The sequence below is a fragment of the Mesoplodon bidens genome (assembly GCF_964165515.1).
Source record: "Mesoplodon bidens genome assembly, chromosome: 1".
NCBI lineage: Eukaryota > Metazoa > Chordata > Mammalia > Artiodactyla > Ziphiidae > Mesoplodon > Mesoplodon bidens.
The window spans coordinates 123,292,193-123,310,181 of NC_138176.1; the positions used below are offsets into that span (position 1 = coordinate 123,292,193).

Sequence of the window (17,989 nt, forward strand, 5' to 3'; positions counted from 1 at the left end):
ACAGTCTGGGAGGGGCTAGAGACTAAAAGTCAGCCATGTGAACAGTTTGTGATCAAGCCCCAGTAAAAACAATCAAAATCAAAGGCTTGACTTAGCTTTTCCTGTTTGACAATAATCTATGCATACTGTCATACATTGTGGCCAGGAAGAGATAACACTGTCCCTGACTCCACAAAAAGATGATCAGGAGCTCCACGTCTAGACTCCTATGGGAGTCTGTACCTTTGATTGATTTCAATTTGTATCTTTTCTCTGTAACAAACTATGGGCTTGAGCATAACAGTTTTCAGTGAGTTCTGTGAGTCCCTTCAGTTAATTAACTGAACCTGAGGGTGGTTTTCAAAAGCCCTGAACTTGCAATGGTGTCAGAAGGGCTGTCTTGCGAAGACTGTTTGCTCAAACTGTACAATTGGCTGAGCTTAGTGAGCTGGTGTCAGAAGTGGGATTTGTGCAACAAATGCTAACCACCTGAAATATGTAGTTTGGGAAAAGAATGAGAGGATGGTGGAGGACAAACCTTTTGACTCCCGGGTGGCCCTCTGGCTGCCCATGGTATGGAACTGTAGCTGTACAATGATCAGTTAGCAGAGGTGAAAGTTACCAGTGAAATTTAGAAATGATGGATCCAACTTGTAGAGATCTGGCTCACTGGATATATAAAGAAATGTAAAAATTTTTAAATGAGCTAACTATATAATCTCTTGATTCTTGTTATTTGTAACAGTTAAAAAGAAAGTCAGGGAGATATTGGGGCAGATCCTGACACCTGGCCAAGCTTAGGAAGAAAAAGGTTTACTAACTAGAATAAGGAGATTAGAGGGATGTCTCTTCCAGGAGGAAGGCAAGGGATGGCAATCAGCCTATGAAAATAATGAGGTTTTAGTGAAATGGGTCAGGCAGACTCAACAAATAATGCTAGGCACCAGCACTGGGAAAGGACTTGTACTCTGACCCAAAAGGTCCTTTTGACAGGTTGAGGTCAAAATAGCCTTGGGAAAATGGCCCTCCATCTTAGCTGCTAAGGTTCACGTAGCACACCCGTGGGATTCCTAAATACCTCTAAACCTATGGAAGTTTTTCTGGGGCACCTGTAATTTATACCAATGCACTATGACTGTCCTTGCCCCTATGACTGATCAAAATAAGACATATCCTATAATATAGTTATAATATTAATATAATTAATATAATTCTCAATACTCCTTGTGTACTCCCTGTAGTAGAGAAGTGGGCCTTACTTCTTAACACCACACAATGGAAAACAGTCTTAGTACAAGCTTGTGAACTAAGACAGGGTGATTGATTTTGTTCTAAACTGACTTAGAATCCAGAAAAAAATGAGTAAGGGCCAATTGTTAACTAAGCCTGTCCATAATAATATCTGATATATGGGCAAGATTCAATTCTGTTAGGAGCATAGCAAATTCCTCTGTAATACTGACGGATTGTTCTTTAGTGAAACTGAACTGCCTCATGACCATACTATGATATGACATAACACTGTCACTGTAAGATTCAATTACCTTATGTAAGTCTTATAATAATACTGATAATTAAATGTATCAGAAAATTGAGCCTTCTCAGAAGGTAATACTTATAGAAAAAGAATGGTCTGGGGAATAACTAGATTTAGCTAACCATCAGCTAATTTCTATACTAAATAGTTCTATACAAGTTTATCATAAGGTACAAATAGTGGTAGATCATGAGAGGAAATAAATAATAAATTACTACAAGAATATGAAAACATATGTAATGGCTTTATAAATCAGATTAGCAGTTTCTTTAAATCTATCCCTACTCTACACTGGCACTTCCAAATGTAGGGTATGTTCATACTGTTACTATTACTGTGACTGTCATATAAATGCTATACTAAATGCAGATGTCTAGACAAATATGACTATTTTGCCGTAAGACAGCATAGGCTAAAGGCTATGGGGGTGGCCTGTCTAGTGAAGAAGCAACCCTACCTTCCCAAAGAGAGGTCTGGCCTGGATTTCAGCTACTGGGAGGTGATCTTTAGGCCCCTGTGATAAGTGTCTTTGTTTGCTTCAGGGCTTTGGCCACTGGACTGTCCAACAATTAATTTATGATGGGGACTTTGGATATTTCAATATCAGTTTCAACTTCCAGAGTAAGTGATAACTAAAGGTATTAGTCTGATCTCCAGAAAGAAATAGAAACTAAAGCTCAGATATGCAGACAGTATGTGCTTGGGCTCCAATGAAAACTATGGCCAGCAAAGGCTCGAGGGAGCTTCTCTGGTTGGCAATACTCTGCAATTGTCACACTTTGTGGCCAGAAGAAGATAATGCTATCTATGAATTTCATGGTCCATGTGTAGACCCTCCTGTACGTTGTGCCCTAGGCATCTCTTCCCTTGGTTGATTTTAATTTGCATCCTGGCTCTGAAATAAATCACAGGCACAAGTACCCCAGTTTTCAGTGAGCTTTATGAGTCCTTGTAGTGAATTATCAAACTGAAGAATAGGTCTGGGAAACCCTCAAACTTGTAAGAGAGGCAGTCTTGTGAGGATTACACCTAAAAACTGTACAGTTGGTTAAACTCATTGCTGTGCTATACAGAAGTCTTTTTTTAAATTTAATTTTTAATTGAAGTAGAGTTGATTTACAATGTTGTGCCAATCTCTGCTATGCAGCAAACTGACTCAGTTATATACATATAGACATTCTTTTTTCTTTTTAATATTCTTTTCCATTATGGTTTACAGGATATTGAATATAGTTCCCTGTTATACAGCAGGACCTCGCTGTTCCGAGGTTTTTATTTATATGTTTTATTGCTTAACCTTTACAACTCTACATGGTAGGTACTACTATTATGAAGACAGTGAGACATAGGGAGAATAAATAATTTAATTTCATCCCAATATTAAGAGTAAAGGGCAGAGTAGAGATTTGAACCAGGAAATCCAACATCAAGGCTTATGTTCTTAATATATTACATTGCCTTCCTAGATGACTGCTAGGCTTCTTTCTGTTGTCTTTTTCAGCAATTACATTCTCTGAATCTATGACTAGAAGATCTCTAAGGTCATATCATGCCATGTAAACCTATGAGTAAACAGTAATTCAGACTGAATTAAAAACAAATCTTAAATAATCTTTATTATATTTTACTTGGTCATTGTTTCAATTGTCATTTTTATTAGAAAGTCTTAAGTCCTTGTACTATTAATAGATATTAAAAATGCTGTATTAACATAAAAAGCCTATGTCAAAGTATATCAACAGTAGCCTAAAACAAACTACTAAACTAATTCATTTGAAGAAAACTATTTCCAAAATAAAAACTGCAAGACAAACTAATTACATTAGAATTTCCAATATCTTCGGAAATAATAGTTGTTTTTATTGAAAAGACATTATAGTCAGGCATATGCCTTCCATTCTAAAAGAATAATTTTAATTACTTTATAATACTTTCTAAGTACATAATTTTAACACCACTATAATCAAGATTTGTGTTTTACTTAAATTTTATTTGTCCATGTTTCTCTAAAGTATTCATAATTATAATTTTTAAAGCTGCATAATCTCTCAGAAAATTAATTCAACACCATTCACAAATTTTCAGACATCAAAGTTGTTTCTTTCTTTCTTCTTTAATAGGACTTAATGAACAACTTCCTGCATGTAACATTATACCTTTAATTTTTCTATCTGCAGGACTATCTGGCTCATATTAGGTATCTGATAAACATTGGCTGAACTGACTATAATTTTTACTTTTTTAAGAGTTATTTTATAAGGATAATTTCCTAAGAGTAGAATTAATGAATCAGAGTAGAAACTTCTTTATGGTCCTTACAAAATAATACTTTCCCCCCAAATAATGTCATTTTATGACTCACAAAAAATGAAAGACATGCTCATTCACTGGAATCCTTTCCCGTATTAGACTTTGTCATTTAAAAAAATTAATACTTTACTATATATAATTTGATCTCTTAAAGTGCTTTACCTTACTGAGAAATAATAATCCTGAAGGTTTATTATCTTTACTACCATTTCATTATTTACTGAAGTACAAAGAACTGTAAAACTTAAATTCTAATTCTGAAAACTCAATTATCGATATGTAAAAACTCTGTAAATGAATTTATGTGAAAGCTCATTTCATATCTGGAATGTGGCATATCTTCATATTTCAGTAAAATTTGGTTGAAGTCATAATCTAACCAAGTTTGGCAATGTAGGAGACATAAATGTAAGTTTGTCCCAAAGAGAGGTGAATTCTGTTCTACTTTGAGAGGGTTTCTTTCAGAACAGAGAGCAACTAAAAAGTATTTTCACTAGGCAAAAAGCCTAAAGGAAATATATTGATGAAGGTTCACATGCTTATGATCTGATATCCTGGTCAAACCAGAATAACTTATCTAGCGAAGGAAAAGTTGCATTGGGAAGAAGTCAGAGCTTCCTAAAACTCATTCCAGAAATTCAGATAAATTACTGCAGATTGGCATATTTAGTTGACAATGAAGATATAAGTTCATTTCCCCCCATGACAACTTAAGGAATCACATTTGTATTTGATTAGAAAAAGGGCATCTATTATAAATATTTTTATTGTTTGTTTTTGACTACTTGTCATGTAAAATTGGTAACTTAACACATTTTTACCACAACTGGCTGATGATGCTCTCTTGTCCTTTGATCTTAGCATAAAGTAATAGCCCAGAAACTTGCTATAACTCCCAGTGGGGTTCTTTTTCACTAGCTGGGATAGAGTAAATCTATCACTTTAAAATAAGCATTTCCTTGGGCTTCCCTGGTGGCGCAGTGGTTGAGAGTCCGCCTGCCCACGCAGGGGACAAGGGTTTATGCCCCAGTCCGGGAAGATCCCACATGCCGCGGAGCAGCTGGGCCCGTGAGCCGTGGCCGCTGAGCCTGAGCGTCCGGAGCCTGTGCTCCGCAACGGGAGAGGCCAAAACAGTGAGAGGCCCGCGTACCGCAAAAAAATAAACAATAAAAAATAAGCATTTCCTCACTGTCTAAGATGGGTAAGGCACTGTGCTAGAGTCCTAGGGTGTTAGAGATGACTAAGACATGATCCTGTCCTCAAAGAACTTACAATCTAGTAGAGAAAGACAGACATGTAAACAAATAGGTATAATACAAAGCAGAATGTACTAGTTGTTAAAATAAAGGTACAAAAACAATGTTCTACAGGAGCACAAGATGGTAAAATTAATTCTGGATGGGGTGATCTGGAAGGCTGGGCCAGCAGAAAAGTAGTAGAAAATTCAGCCCCTTAGAAAATGCAGCAGTGTTACAGCCCAGCTGGGTTAGGGTCAAAGCCCCACTCCCCACAGAAGGTTTTCCTAAAGGAGATGGAGCCAGGGCCCTAACCCAGTTAGGTAGGCAATTCGTTGATTTCAATTATGAATGCAACACTTTCTTTCCCTGGTGCAGATAAATGTGATTTCATGAGTATTTTGCTTCATTAAAAAATAAAATTTAACAACATATTAAGTAACTTACATAAAAATGTAAGTTACCTTGGCCTCCATCATCAAAATGGCCTCAGGTGGTACCATGATCCTACAGGACCAAGCCAAAAAAAAAAAAACAACAACAAAACACCACTTCAGCATGTTACATATGTGGTGCTCCAATACATGTTCTGCTATTGATATCCTGGGAAGAAAGATGAGGAGACAATTCCAGAGAAGTAACCTGGGTATTATACTATCCCACATTTTATTGAAGTTTTATTTATTTTTAAACTTTTAAAGTAAACTTTAGAATAGGTTAATGAGATAAAAGGATTTTTTTTTGTCCTGTCATGATTCCAAAAACCAGCAGGTATATTGCTGGTTTCCACTGATTTCTTAGAGTAAGAAGGAGACTAGATAATATAACCAACATGTAATATTTAACAGATACCACACGAGGTGTGAAACAACTGGAAAGAAGATAATACAAACATATGTTTAAGTACAAAGGAACAGGAAAGCAACTATCAGGTGCACAGAATTACAAACACTTAATTCTCTACAAAAATCTGTAGAGAATTAAAAACAAGACTAACTTTCTACTGTGTTTCAGCCTATTACTACCTCATATATATCCCTAAAATAACTCAAATTTGTATGTATAGTATTTCATTATGCTATATGAATTTAAAAATTCTGAGTTTCATAACTGCTGCTTGTAGATTTCCTTAAATAAGCCTCATTTTAGTGAACAGATAAACAACAGACTCTTAGTCACATGTATTATACATAAATGAATGTTTGCAAAGTCTTATGAAAGTTAAAATGATTATTTTCTAGAGTATACCATGCATTCTGATTTTAATTGTTTGTTCTATTAATTTTTACACCCCCCTGAAACAAACAAAGAAAGGAAACAGGAAGAAAGGAAGACACTTCCTGACTATCTGAATTAAGGAAGATATCACATTAGATAGACTTTCTTTAAATATAAACATACAATTCAAAAAGACTTTCTCTCATAAAACTAGCTGAGCAAACCATGAAACAAATATGACAAAGAATTACAGTATCTGTAATAATATTTTAAAAGTTCATAATATTAGAAAAACACAAAACCCTAATAAGTAATTGAAAAAAACAGTTCACAAAAGTACAAGTTCCTAATAAATATGAGAAAGTACTCATCCCATTAAAGAAATGCAAATTAAAACAATAAAATAGGGCTTCCCTGGTGGCGCAGTGGTTGAGAGTCTGCCTGCCGATGCAGGGGACACGGGTTCGTGACCCGGTCCGGGAGGATCCCACATGCCGCAGAGCGGCTGGGCCTGTGAGCCATGGCCGCTGAGCCTGCGCGTCCGGAGCCTGTGCCCCACAACGGGAGAGGCCACAGCAGTGAGAGGCCCACGTACCGCAAAAAAAAAACAAACATAAAAACAAAAAAAACCCCAATAAAATAGTATTTTAAAATATCAAATTAGCAGATATAAAAATAATAACATTCAATTCTGTACTTCTTAAACTTCTTAAGCTGTAAAAATCCTCCTTTTCCAATGTTTGTTTGGGCTTTACAAGATGTTCTGAAAATAAGTAATCAATGCTTACAGGCAGGGCTGGGGGGAGTTGGGGGGTTAGGGTCAGGGTGAGATGAAAACACTCATACACTGGGGACAATAGTAGTAAGTACAACTTTCAAATAATTTGTGGAGAGTATTAGCATATTTTTAGATTTTTCTTGTTTTCAAGTTCATACCCTTGTGATTCTACTACCGTGAATTTAAATTTTAAAAATAATCAGATTCAAAAAATAATAATAATCAGATTCAGACAAAGATTTACATATTTATAATGATATTTATTACAGCTATTTATAATCACAAAAAAATAGAAACAACTAAAATACCAAACCTTAGGGAAATGGATCATTATAGGATCAAATATTATGCAGCCTTTAAAAATTGAGGACAGCTCCATGTTGGACCCAAACTGAGGAGCCCGGAGCTGCCGCCGGGGGATCGGGGCCGGGGGCAACCGGGGGAGCCGTTGCCCGGGCCTCCCGCTCTCTGTACAGGCCGCCTCCCTTCCCGGCCCAGGGGAGGAACAAGAGCAGGGATGTGAACAGCAGTGGGAGTCGGAGTCTCGGGAGCCGGAGCTGGAGCCGGAGCGGGCCCCCGCCCAGGCCCCCCAGCCCAGCCCAACCCAGCCTGTGCGCCCGCGCGTCCTCCCACCCAGCCAGCCCAGGCCCGCGGGATTGTTAGATGGAACACGGCTCCATCATCACCCAGGCGCGGAGGGAAGACGCCCTGGTGCTCAGCAAGCAAGGCCTGGTCTCCAAGTCCTCTCCTAAGAAGCCTCGTGGACGTAACATCTTCAAGGCCCTTTTCTGCTGTTTTCGTGCCCAGCATGTTGGCCAGTCAAGATCCCCCACTGAGCTCTCCGCATACAAGGAGGAAGCCAACACCATTGCTAAGTCGGATCTGCTCCAGTGTCTCCAGTACCAGTTTTATCAGATTCCGGGGACCTGTCTGCTCCCGGAGGTGACAGAGGAAGATCAAGGAAGAATCTGCGTGGTCACTGACTTGGATGAAACCCTTGTGCATAGTTCCTTTAAGCCAATCAACAACGCTGACTTCATAGTGCATGTAGAGATTGAAGGGACCACTCACCAGGTGTACGTGCTCAAGAGGCCTTACGTGGATGAGTTCCTGAGACAAATGGGGGAACTCTTTGAATGTGTTCTCTTCACTGCCAGCCTAGCTAAGTATGCTGACCCTGTGACGGATCTGCTGGACAGGTGTGGGGTATTCCGGGCCCGTCTGTTCCGTGAGTCCTGTGTGTTTCACCAGGGCTGCTATGTCAAGGACCTCAGCCGCCTAGGAAGGGACCTGAGGAAAACCCTCATTCTGGACAACTCGCCTATTTCTTACATCTTCCACCCGGAGAATGCAGTGCCCGTGCAGTCTTGGTTTGACGACATGGCAGACACCGAGTTGCTGAACCTGATCCCAGTCTTTGAGGAGCTGAGCGCGGCAGAGGATGTCTACACCAGCCTTGGGCAGCTGTGGGCCCCTCAGCCTTCCCTGCTGCCAAGCAATGGCCATTCCAGTTGGGGACTTTCCTACACTGTGCCTTTATGATCAGCCTGACAGAGCGGAATCTGGAGCATCTCACCAAATGAGACCTGGAACTAGAAGTGATCGGAAAGAGCTTTAGGACAGGTTAGATGCTGAGTGGGCAGATATCAGACCAGCGATACCCAGAGCTGCCTGCTCCCTGAGTTGGGTTCCTGAGATGTGAGTAAGTGCGTGTATTTGTGTGTGTGTGTGTGTATCAGTGTGTCTTGCCTTGAACTGTGGTCCCGGGATATAAGTGTTTCAGGCTGGGGGAGAAAGCGGATGATCAAGACTCTCCCCAAGTTAGTCTGTCTCCTCTCCTGTCCCCGAGAGCCACCGAGCTCTATAGGGATGAAGACCATTGAAGGCTCCGTCGCCAAACCTATGGCCTTTCCTCAGTGTTGTAAGGCTTATGCCATGGAGAAAGGTAGGGTCAGAGGCTGCCTTCGGGTGCCCCAGGCACACATCTTCCTGAAGCCTTGCTCTAGCCGACTGCTGCAGACAGAAAGACGACATTTCTGGGAAGATGAAAGCTTGTATCCAGAACTGGTAGCTCCAGTGGCCATCAGGTCCTGTGGCCCAAGGGCTGCACTAGCCTCTGGCCGAGTGCCTGGCTCGGGCCCTTTCTGTGTCTTCCCAAGGCTTGGGTGCCGGGCCTGCCTTCCTCACCACCTAGCCATAGTCTTTTTTTTTTTTTTGTGGTACGCGGGCCTCTCACTGTTGCGGCCTCTCCCACTGCGGAGCACAGGCTCCGGACACGCAGGCTCAGCGGCCATGGCTCACGGGCCCAGCCGCTCCGCGGCATGTGGGATCTTCCTGGACCGGGGCACAAACCCGTGTCCCCTGCATCGGCAGGCGGACTCTCAACCACTGCGCCACCAGGGAAGCCCTAGCCATAGTCTTGAAACTGTGGGGAAGGAGGTCTTCTCCCTGGAAGAGGACAGATAACTGATTTCTGTTATTTTGACTCTGTTTTAAAATTATCTTTCAAAATGTGGAGTGTTGGGGCTGTTTTGTTTCTGACAGAGCTGCAGTCCTGGGCCTGAGGTGAGCATGGGAGGCCCTGGGGGTGCAGGGAAGAGGAAAATCCCAAGGGCATGAGTGTGTGTGTCCCCTTGGCTTGTAGGTCAGCTGGGCTCAGGATGTGTCCCTAAATCTGCTCTTCAGGCATTCTCTGCTGGTGCTGCCGCAAGGACTTTGTCCCTAAGTCTGGGAAGGGCGCTCTGGGTCCCACCCACCTGTTTCTTGGGCAGGGCTCTTTTCTCTCGTGTCTTCCCCCAGGGCCAGGTGTCTTCATCCTTCCTGGCTGTTGCCTTTTCTCTCCAGGGTCTCAGGCACTGCTGCGTTTCCTGGGCTGAGGGGCTGGGTGTTCTCACCATTTAGTTTGCCAACGTAATGCACACGCCTCCTGCCAATGGTAACAGGTGTGAGTGAGCTCTTCACACACCTGCGTTTTGCGTGTCTCTTTGCTTTCAAAGTTTCTTAATAGTGAATGCTTTAAAAAATAAGTCACAAAAAGGAAGTTTCCCCAGAATGGAAAACAAAAGGGGAAGTGCTGCTGTAATTGGGAGCACAAGGGATCCCCCAGAGGCAGCCCCACTTCAGCATCACTGCCTTAGCCATGGCCTCCACTCCCTCCCTCGGGTGGGAGGGGGTTCCTATCCCCCTCTCTGTTTTCCCTGGAGGCAGATGTCACAAAGCATTTGTAAGTTGCTTCAGGTGCAAGAACACCGCCCACTCAGGACTTACCCCCATTATCCTTTTCAGACTGGCCACACACTAGGGCAGTCTGAGGAGCTAGCTGGGACCAGGTGGTGGAGCAGCAGCTTGGTGTTCTGACAACCTAGCATCCTTCTCTATCATTGTGATGCCACCTCCCCTCCTTGTCCCAAGGTTGTGAGGCTTTGTCTTTCCCTTTGGTGTCACATGAGTAGAAAAGGGTCCCCAAAGCCCATGTGATCATTTCCCAGGCATCATTCCCTGGTGCCTGTGGGATCCTGCTTCATGCAGGTAGGGGAAGAGGGCTCCAGGGCTGGCCAGGAGCGACACCTCCTGAAGGAAAATGGGAGCTTCTGATTCTAAGGCCCTGGCCCAGGCCTCTATCCTAATATTGCAGGAGGGGCCTCTCTCCCAAGCCCCATCCTAAGGGTTAGCCCTTTGGCCAAATCTGCCATGGGGTCCAGCTATGCTTTTCTGACTAAATAAGCAATAAGAGGCTCTAAGCTGATCCAGTTCCGAGGCCCCTTTCTGCCCTGCTTTGGGTCTCCTTGCCTCCAGGTGAAAGAAGAGCTGGCGCCACCTGCTTTCCTATCAGACTTGTCCAAGTGTTCCAAGGGACTCGTGACCAAGTCCAAGACCAAGCCCAGGATGGCTTGGTGGGAGTGTCCCCGCTGCTTCTGCATGAAGCCCGGCTCCAGAGGCCTCGTTCTCACCAGAACCCTGCCCTGCCCGCATGCAGTTCCTCACCGGAAATGCCACACCCCCACTCACCCTCTCCTCCCTTTGCTGGAGAGGCAGCTCAGCCAAATAGGTCTAAGCAGGGTCCATCGGTGTGGACCAGAGCCAGCCTGAAGTCATTATGCACCTTCTGGTCTCCAGTTTCACAGTGTGTTAGGGGCAAGAGATGACTGCAAGACTTGCTCCTTAGAGGAATCAGGCCAGACTCAGTTTTGGAGGAAGGCAAGATTGAGAGGGAGCCAGTTCACCCCAGGATCTCTTCCGGGGTTTCCTACCAGCCCTTCCTGTTTGAGGCTGGTCTTCGGGAAGCAATAGGCCACCAGGCCTGGTCGACCCCAGTTCACGCCGTGCCAGGAATCTGCCCACCTGCCAGGTTCAGTTCTTTAAGGTGCCTCTTCAGGGACATAGTGTGTCTCTCTGATTGGGCTTCTAAATCAAAAGCCTGATGTTCGTGTCCCTCTCATAGGGGGAGCTTTGGACACAGGACCGGTTTGGAAAGGGTCAGGTAAGAGTTTCCACTCTGCACATTGTAGAGGGGACACTCTGTAGGTCCATGGGTCCCTTACTATAGCGAGGTTGAGTAAATTTGCCTTCAGTTAACCTGGGACCTTCTGTTTAATTCCCTCCTGCCTCCCAAAGATTTTGCCCATTTTATAAATTCACTTCTGTTAACAGTGGCCCAGAAACTTCTCTGTGCTAAAAGCATGGGAAGTCTAAAGGCAGTCATTCCCCAGGAAATGGATCCCATTCTGTTTTGCTACCCCTACCCTGTTCATGAGGCCTCATTCAGTAAGGCAACCCCCCCTGTAAGGCTGTCCTGTATCCCATGTCCCAGACAGGTCAAGCGTCTGTGGAAAGTAAACCTGTTTTCCCCTTCAGGTCTTCAGTCGGTTACTTGCCACTACTGTCCCTCAGTCGCCTTTTTTGTAAAATGGGGTTTTTAGTTTTGTCCTTTTATTTTAATACTGGTAAATATTTGCATTCAAGCAGGGGAGGGAAGGCAGGGGTCTGGCCCCCTGCCCCATTCCTTTACTGCTGTGGGGCTTGCCCCTGGAGCAGACCCTCCTCTTTGCGCACCGTGAGCTTCTTTGCTTGTAATATCTCAGATTTTACATGTTCCATGTCGTGCCACGTAACCCCCTTCAAGATACCGTTCGGAGGGTGGGGGAGATCTGCTTCCCACTGTGACTGGGCTGTGGGGTTCTGACTACCTTGCTTACAGGTTCATGGTTTGATAAACTTGTTGTATTCAAAAACTTGAAATGTAGGACTCCATTAAGTGTCTGTTTATATTTTTGGAATATTTGTACTACTTACAATTAATGAATAAAAGTGGGTTTAAAAAACCCATCCGTGAATGGGGGAAAAAAAAATTGAGGACAAATGTATAGGATAAAACATTAAGTAAAAAAAAAAAAACCCAGGATCTAAAATTTTAATGCAGCTTCAGCTAAAACTATGATTAAAAGAAAGCACAGATTTTGTATCCTGCTGCTTTTCTGAATTCCCTTATTAGCTTTAATGTGTGTATATCTGTGTGTGTATGTGTGTGTGTGACCACACAAGGTCATACCATCTGCAAACAAATAATTTTACTACTTTTTTTTCAATTTAGATGCCTTTTTTTCCCCTTGTCTAAGTGTCATCCTTCTCTTCCGGAAAAGCTTCCAGTTTTTTCACAACTGAGTAGGATGTTAGCTAAGCAGAAGGATATAAAATCAGCACATGGAAGTCAACTGCATTTCTATACTATAATAATGAACAATCTGAAAATAAAATTAACAAAACAATTCCATATACAATAGTATAGAAAAGAATTAATTACCTAGGAATTAACCACAGAGGTGAAACACTGGTACACTGGAAACTATAAAACACTGCTAACAAAATTTAAAAGAGACATAAATAAATGGAAAGATATGTGTTCATGGACTGGAAGGCTTACTATTGTTAAGAGATCAATACTATCCAAAGTGATCTACACATTCAATGCAATTCCTATAAAAATCCCCATGTTTTGGGCTTCCCTGGTGGCGCAGTGGTTGAGAGTCCGCCTGCTGGTGCAGGGGACACAGGTTTGTGCCCCGGTCCGGGAAGATCCCACATACCGCGGAGCGGCTAGGCCCGTGAGCCATGGCCGCTGAGCCTGCACGTCCGGAGCCTGTGCTCCGCAGCGGGAGAGGCCACAACAGTGAGAGGCCCGTGTACCGCAAAAAAAAAAAAAAAAAAAAATCCCCATGTTTCTTGCAGAAATAGAAAGATCCATCCTGAAATTCATATGGAATTCTCAAGGGACACCAAACAGCCAAAACGATCTTGAAAATAAAAAAAGTTGAGGTGCTTATACTTCCTGATTTCAAAACTACCTACAAAGCTTCAGAAATCAAAACAGTGTGGTACTGGCATAAAGAGAGACATAGAGACCAACGGAACAGAATAAAGAGCCCAGAAATAAAATCTTACATATACAGTAAAAGAAGTTTTGACAATAGTGTCAAGAACATTCAGTGGAGAAAGGACAGTCTTTTTAACAAATGGTGCTGGGAAACTGGATATTCACATACAGAGGAATGGAGTTGAGCACTATATAATGCCCTATACAAAAATTAACTCAAGATGGATCAACAGCATACACGTAAGGCCTAAAAGAATCAAACTCTCAGAAGAAAACATATGACAAAAACTTCATGACACTGGATTTGGCAGTGATTTCTTGGATATGACACCAAAGGCAAAGATAATAAAAGAAAAAATAGACAAATTTAACTTACTGAAAAATTTTAAATTTTGTGCATGGAAAGACATTATCACCAAAGTAAAAAGACAACCCACAGAATGATAGAAAATGTTTTGCAGATCAAATCTGATAACGGATTAATATCCAGAATACTACAGAGAACTCCTAAAACTCAACATAAAAACAAACAACCCAATTCAAACATGGTCAAAGAATTTGAAGAATCATTTTTCCAGAGAAGATATACAAATGGCCAATAAGCACATGAAAAGATGTTCAACATCACTAATCATTAGGGAAATGCAAATCACAACAACAAGGAGATAGCACCTCATATCCATTAGAATGACTATTATCAAAAAACTGAAAAAAAAAAGCAAGTGTTGGCTAGAATGTAAAATAGTATGGCTGCTCTGACAGTATCCGCAAAAAAATTAAGAGATAGAATTATCATATAACCCAGCAATTACACTTCTGAATATTTACTCCAAAGAAGTGAAAGCATGGTCTCAAAGAGATATATGTACCCCCAAGAGCACAGCAGTATTCTTCACAATAGCTAAGAGGTGGAAGCAACACAAGTGTACACAGACAAACGACTGAACATGATGTGGTACATACATACAATGGAATATCATTCAGCCTTATAATATAAAGGAAGGAAATTCTAACACAGGCTACAATATGGATGAACACTGCAGACATTGTGCTAAGTGAAATAAGCCAGTCACAAAAAGACAATACTGTATGATTCCACTTATATAGGGACAGAGTAGTCAAAATCATGGAGACAGAAAGTAAAATGGTGGCTGCTAGGGGCTGGGAAAAGGGGGGAATGGCGAGTTGATGTTTATTTGGTACAGAGTTTCAGTTTTGTAAGATGGAATAATTTCTGTAGATTGTACAACAATGTGAATGTACTTAATGCCACCGAACTTCACACTTAAACATAAGTAAAATGGAAAATTCTATGTTAAGCACATTGCACAATTCAAAAAAATTACTTAATTCTGTGCTTGAAAAAAAAAGGCAGAGAAATATATTTTATAAGAAAATATGTCAAAGTAAGTTAGATATTCCTTGGAAGCCAAAATAGAATGATTATGCTCTTCTAGTTTATACCATTTAGCACTTTCCAAGTTTTTAATAATATGTACTTGTTTTTATATAAAAAATAAAAGTTGAATTTTAAAAAGAAGTTTGGTGCTTATTCAAGTAGTTTTGTGAGGTTAAAAGATTTTCAACAGAAACAAATTTCTAAAATTATGATAAAAATTATTAAACAGTATTTCCTAATAGAAATTTTCTCCAAAATCAGTAATTTACAAATATACATTAGGAATTCACCTTGATTTTAACTCTCTCTAATAAAGGGCAAAGATTTTTCTAAAGTTCTGTTTATTCTTTAACTATGATACTAAGGCATACTTTTTGGTATTATTGATATTACTGCTTCCTGCTTTTGAGACTTTTCATACAAAATTCACATATATGTGATAATTACAGATTTTTTCCAATTTTTGAGTTAAGGTTTAGAGAATCAAAAAGCATGCTAGTCATGGTTTTAAAAAACTTCATATTAACAATCCAACGTATTCATTCAACAAATATTTTTTTAAAATCTATCATGGATAAAATTATCTTCTTTATTTTCCTAGAGTATTCAAACTATCTTATCAAAACTATAACTCGTAAGTATCACCTTTCATCTTTCCATATTTTCTTTTTAAAATGCTATTAATTCATTTCATCATCTCTCTCCTTCCCTCTCTGTCTTTGCTTTTTAACCACTTAACTCCTCAGACTTTTAAAGGGTTAACTAACTAAAAGAGAAAATGTGTAAGCACTACAATTATCAGCAAGTAAAACTATCCTTGTAAGTAGTTAATTTATGTTGAAAAAATCTGAAATACCTACCCTGATAATATATATACCAAATACCTGAAATAACGTTTCAATGGCTTTAACATATTTCTTTGATATTAATGTAAGAAAATTATTTCATTCAAACAAACTGAATAAATATTAAATGCTGAATACCCTGCCAGAAAACAGGGATAACAATGGTTAAAGAGATGTGGCTTTTTTCCCACAGAATTAATGATATTGTTGTTAGTATGTTTCTTTTATAAAACTCTGCAAACTAATTGAGAATTTATTGAAATCTACTATTTTCTTAAATGGAATACCTCCTGATATGAAATAATTTTACTTATTACCTTAACATCCAAAGTTGACCCTTAAACAACATGGGGGTTATGACCTGACCCTCTGTGCAGTTGAAAATACGTGTATATAATTTTATAGTTGGCCCTCCATATCTGCAGTCCCCCATCTGCGGATTCAACCAGCTGTAAATAGTACAGTACAGGGGTATATATTTATTGAAAAAAATCCATGTATAAGTGGACCCCACAGTTCAAACCCATGTTGTTCAAGGGTCAACTGGAATTTCACATTAAATATCTGCTATTATCCACAATGACTCACTCAATTTTGACAAAATTTAACGAACTAAGGAAAATTATATGCTACTGAATGATTTATAAAAAGTACCCTCTTATCGTTCACCTACAAAGTCTCATTCAACACAGTTCTTTCACACTGCATACAAATCAATCAAGTATCTCTCAGCAGTTGTCAATTCATGTTTCCCCTAGCTGAACAGAATAAACTATTTATGGACTAAATATGCTGAAAGAATACTAACAAAAAGACACACAGAATTCTTTAACAAAATGAAAGCAGTATTTTGAAATATCCGCCAGATACTGCCGAGCCTCCTCAGGAATATTAACCTGTAATCACTAAGATAAATCTAAACTTATATTTAGCTCTTATTCTTTTAAAACAAACAACTGAAAATGCTTAATGAAATAGGAATATAGATCTTACCAATGCAGGCCACTGAATCTGTTTGCTCTTTGATCCCTGAGTCTGGCTAGGGTTGTTCCTTCTGGCCCAGATTAAGTGGTATTCCACCAAGAAGGTTGAAAAATCTTCATAAACTTTAACCCACTCTCGTTTATCCCACTCAAGATGATCAAATTCCACATACACCTATGGAAAAGAAAACATAAACTCCATAAACAACGCAGAGTGTGATATTTTAAAATATAAGCCATGAAGTTAAATTAGAAAAGCCATTAACAAATTCATTATTCAAATTAGTACTTCTCTTAAAAATCATTATCTAACATCTCCTTAACCAAATTATAACCCTTACTTATTGTATGGCAGGAAGATAAACTGTAAGTTTATTAGAAAAGCAATTTACACAATATTGGTCAGTACAGACCAGCGAATATCTACTAAAGACATACTAAAGAACTATGTTGATACTGATGATTCTAGAAGCAGAAGTCAGGAAATGTTTTCTGAGGACCAAATAGTAAATATTTTAGGCTTTGCAAACCATATGGCCTCTGTCATAACTAATTTCTGACTTTGTAGTATCAAAGTAGCCACAGACAATATGTAAAGAAATGAGTTTGGCTTTGTTCCAATAAAACTTTAATTACAAAGACAGGAGGCAGTGCAACGATGGTTCAACATATGAAAAATCCATCAATGTAATATACCACATTAACAGAATGAAGAAAACTACATGACCATCTTAACTGACAAAGAAAAAGCATTTGACAAACTCAACACCCTGTCATTATAAAAATAGTCAAACTAGGAATAGAAGGAAACTACCTTAACTTAATGAAGATAATAATGAAAATCTCACAGCTGAATCATAATGATGAAAGACCGAAAGCTTTTCCACCAAAACAGGAAAAAGACAAGTGTGTTGTATTTGGAAAACTGAAGCTGGCGCTTCTATGCTAAGTCATTCACTTATTCAACTCTTCTTTCCCCACTGTCATCCTTTTCATTCATAGAGCTGTCCTCCCTATTACATTATGAGTTATGCTGGAGGCCGTCTTCTTTTTTTTTTTTCCACCCATCTTTTGCTCCCTTACAACTGAAGTGTTTCAGTTTCCACTTATTTAAATTCTGTTTGTTCTTCTGGCCTTGTTCAAGTTCTTAGAGGATGTTTAGAACCCCCACTTCGATTCAAACATTTGAACATTTACAAGCAGTTTTTTCCCCCAGTTTATATTAGTATATAATCAAATAATGGGTACAAGCTCACTGAGGGCAGTCACTGCAGTGCTGCATACATACAAAGTGCTTAACAAATATTACGTATCTCCTGTCTCTTGCAGTCGACT

General features: G+C 40.1%; 3 protein-coding genes across 11 annotated transcripts in view; 1 reads left to right on the forward strand and 2 right to left on the reverse strand.

Annotated features, from left to right (window-relative positions):
- The window catches only part of JMJD1C (jumonji domain containing 1C), a 328,631-nt gene that overhangs the window by 169,682 nt on the left and 140,960 nt on the right, over window positions 1-17,989 (reverse strand). For all 9 annotated transcript variants that reach the window (XM_081234570.1, XM_081234571.1, XM_081234566.1 and 6 more), the window contains one exon: window positions 16,665-16,829. Coding sequence is in view for 7 of the 9 variants with exons in the window: in XM_081234566.1 (XP_081090692.1) it covers window positions 16,665-16,829 (165 nt within the window). In the remaining 2 variants the exon portion in view is untranslated. The remainder of the gene's footprint in view (window positions 1-16,664; window positions 16,830-17,989) is intronic.
- On the forward strand, window positions 7,674-8,816 carry LOC308617530 (carboxy-terminal domain RNA polymerase II polypeptide A small phosphatase 2-like). The gene has a single exon (XM_081234720.1). The coding sequence runs from the start codon at window positions 7,721-7,723 to the stop codon at window positions 8,597-8,599; it is 879 nt and encodes a 292-aa protein (XP_081090846.1). The 5' UTR covers window positions 7,674-7,720; the 3' UTR covers window positions 8,600-8,816.
- Window positions 8,879-10,360, reverse strand: LOC308617574 (uncharacterized protein; the record flags this gene model as incomplete). The annotated part of the gene is made up of 2 exons (XM_081234759.1): window positions 9,814-10,360; window positions 8,879-9,070 (listed from the first exon to the last, which is right to left on the reverse strand). Exons 1-2 carry the CDS (start codon window positions 9,952-9,954, stop codon window positions 8,879-8,881), a joined length of 333 nt encoding a protein of 110 aa, XP_081090885.1. The 5' UTR covers window positions 9,955-10,360.

Bases quoted from the DNA above. Each gene is read 5' to 3' on its own strand.
- LOC308617530 (XM_081234720.1), top strand. From the start codon at position 7,721: ATGGAACACGGCTCCATCATCACCCAGGCGCGGAGGGAAGACGCCCTG.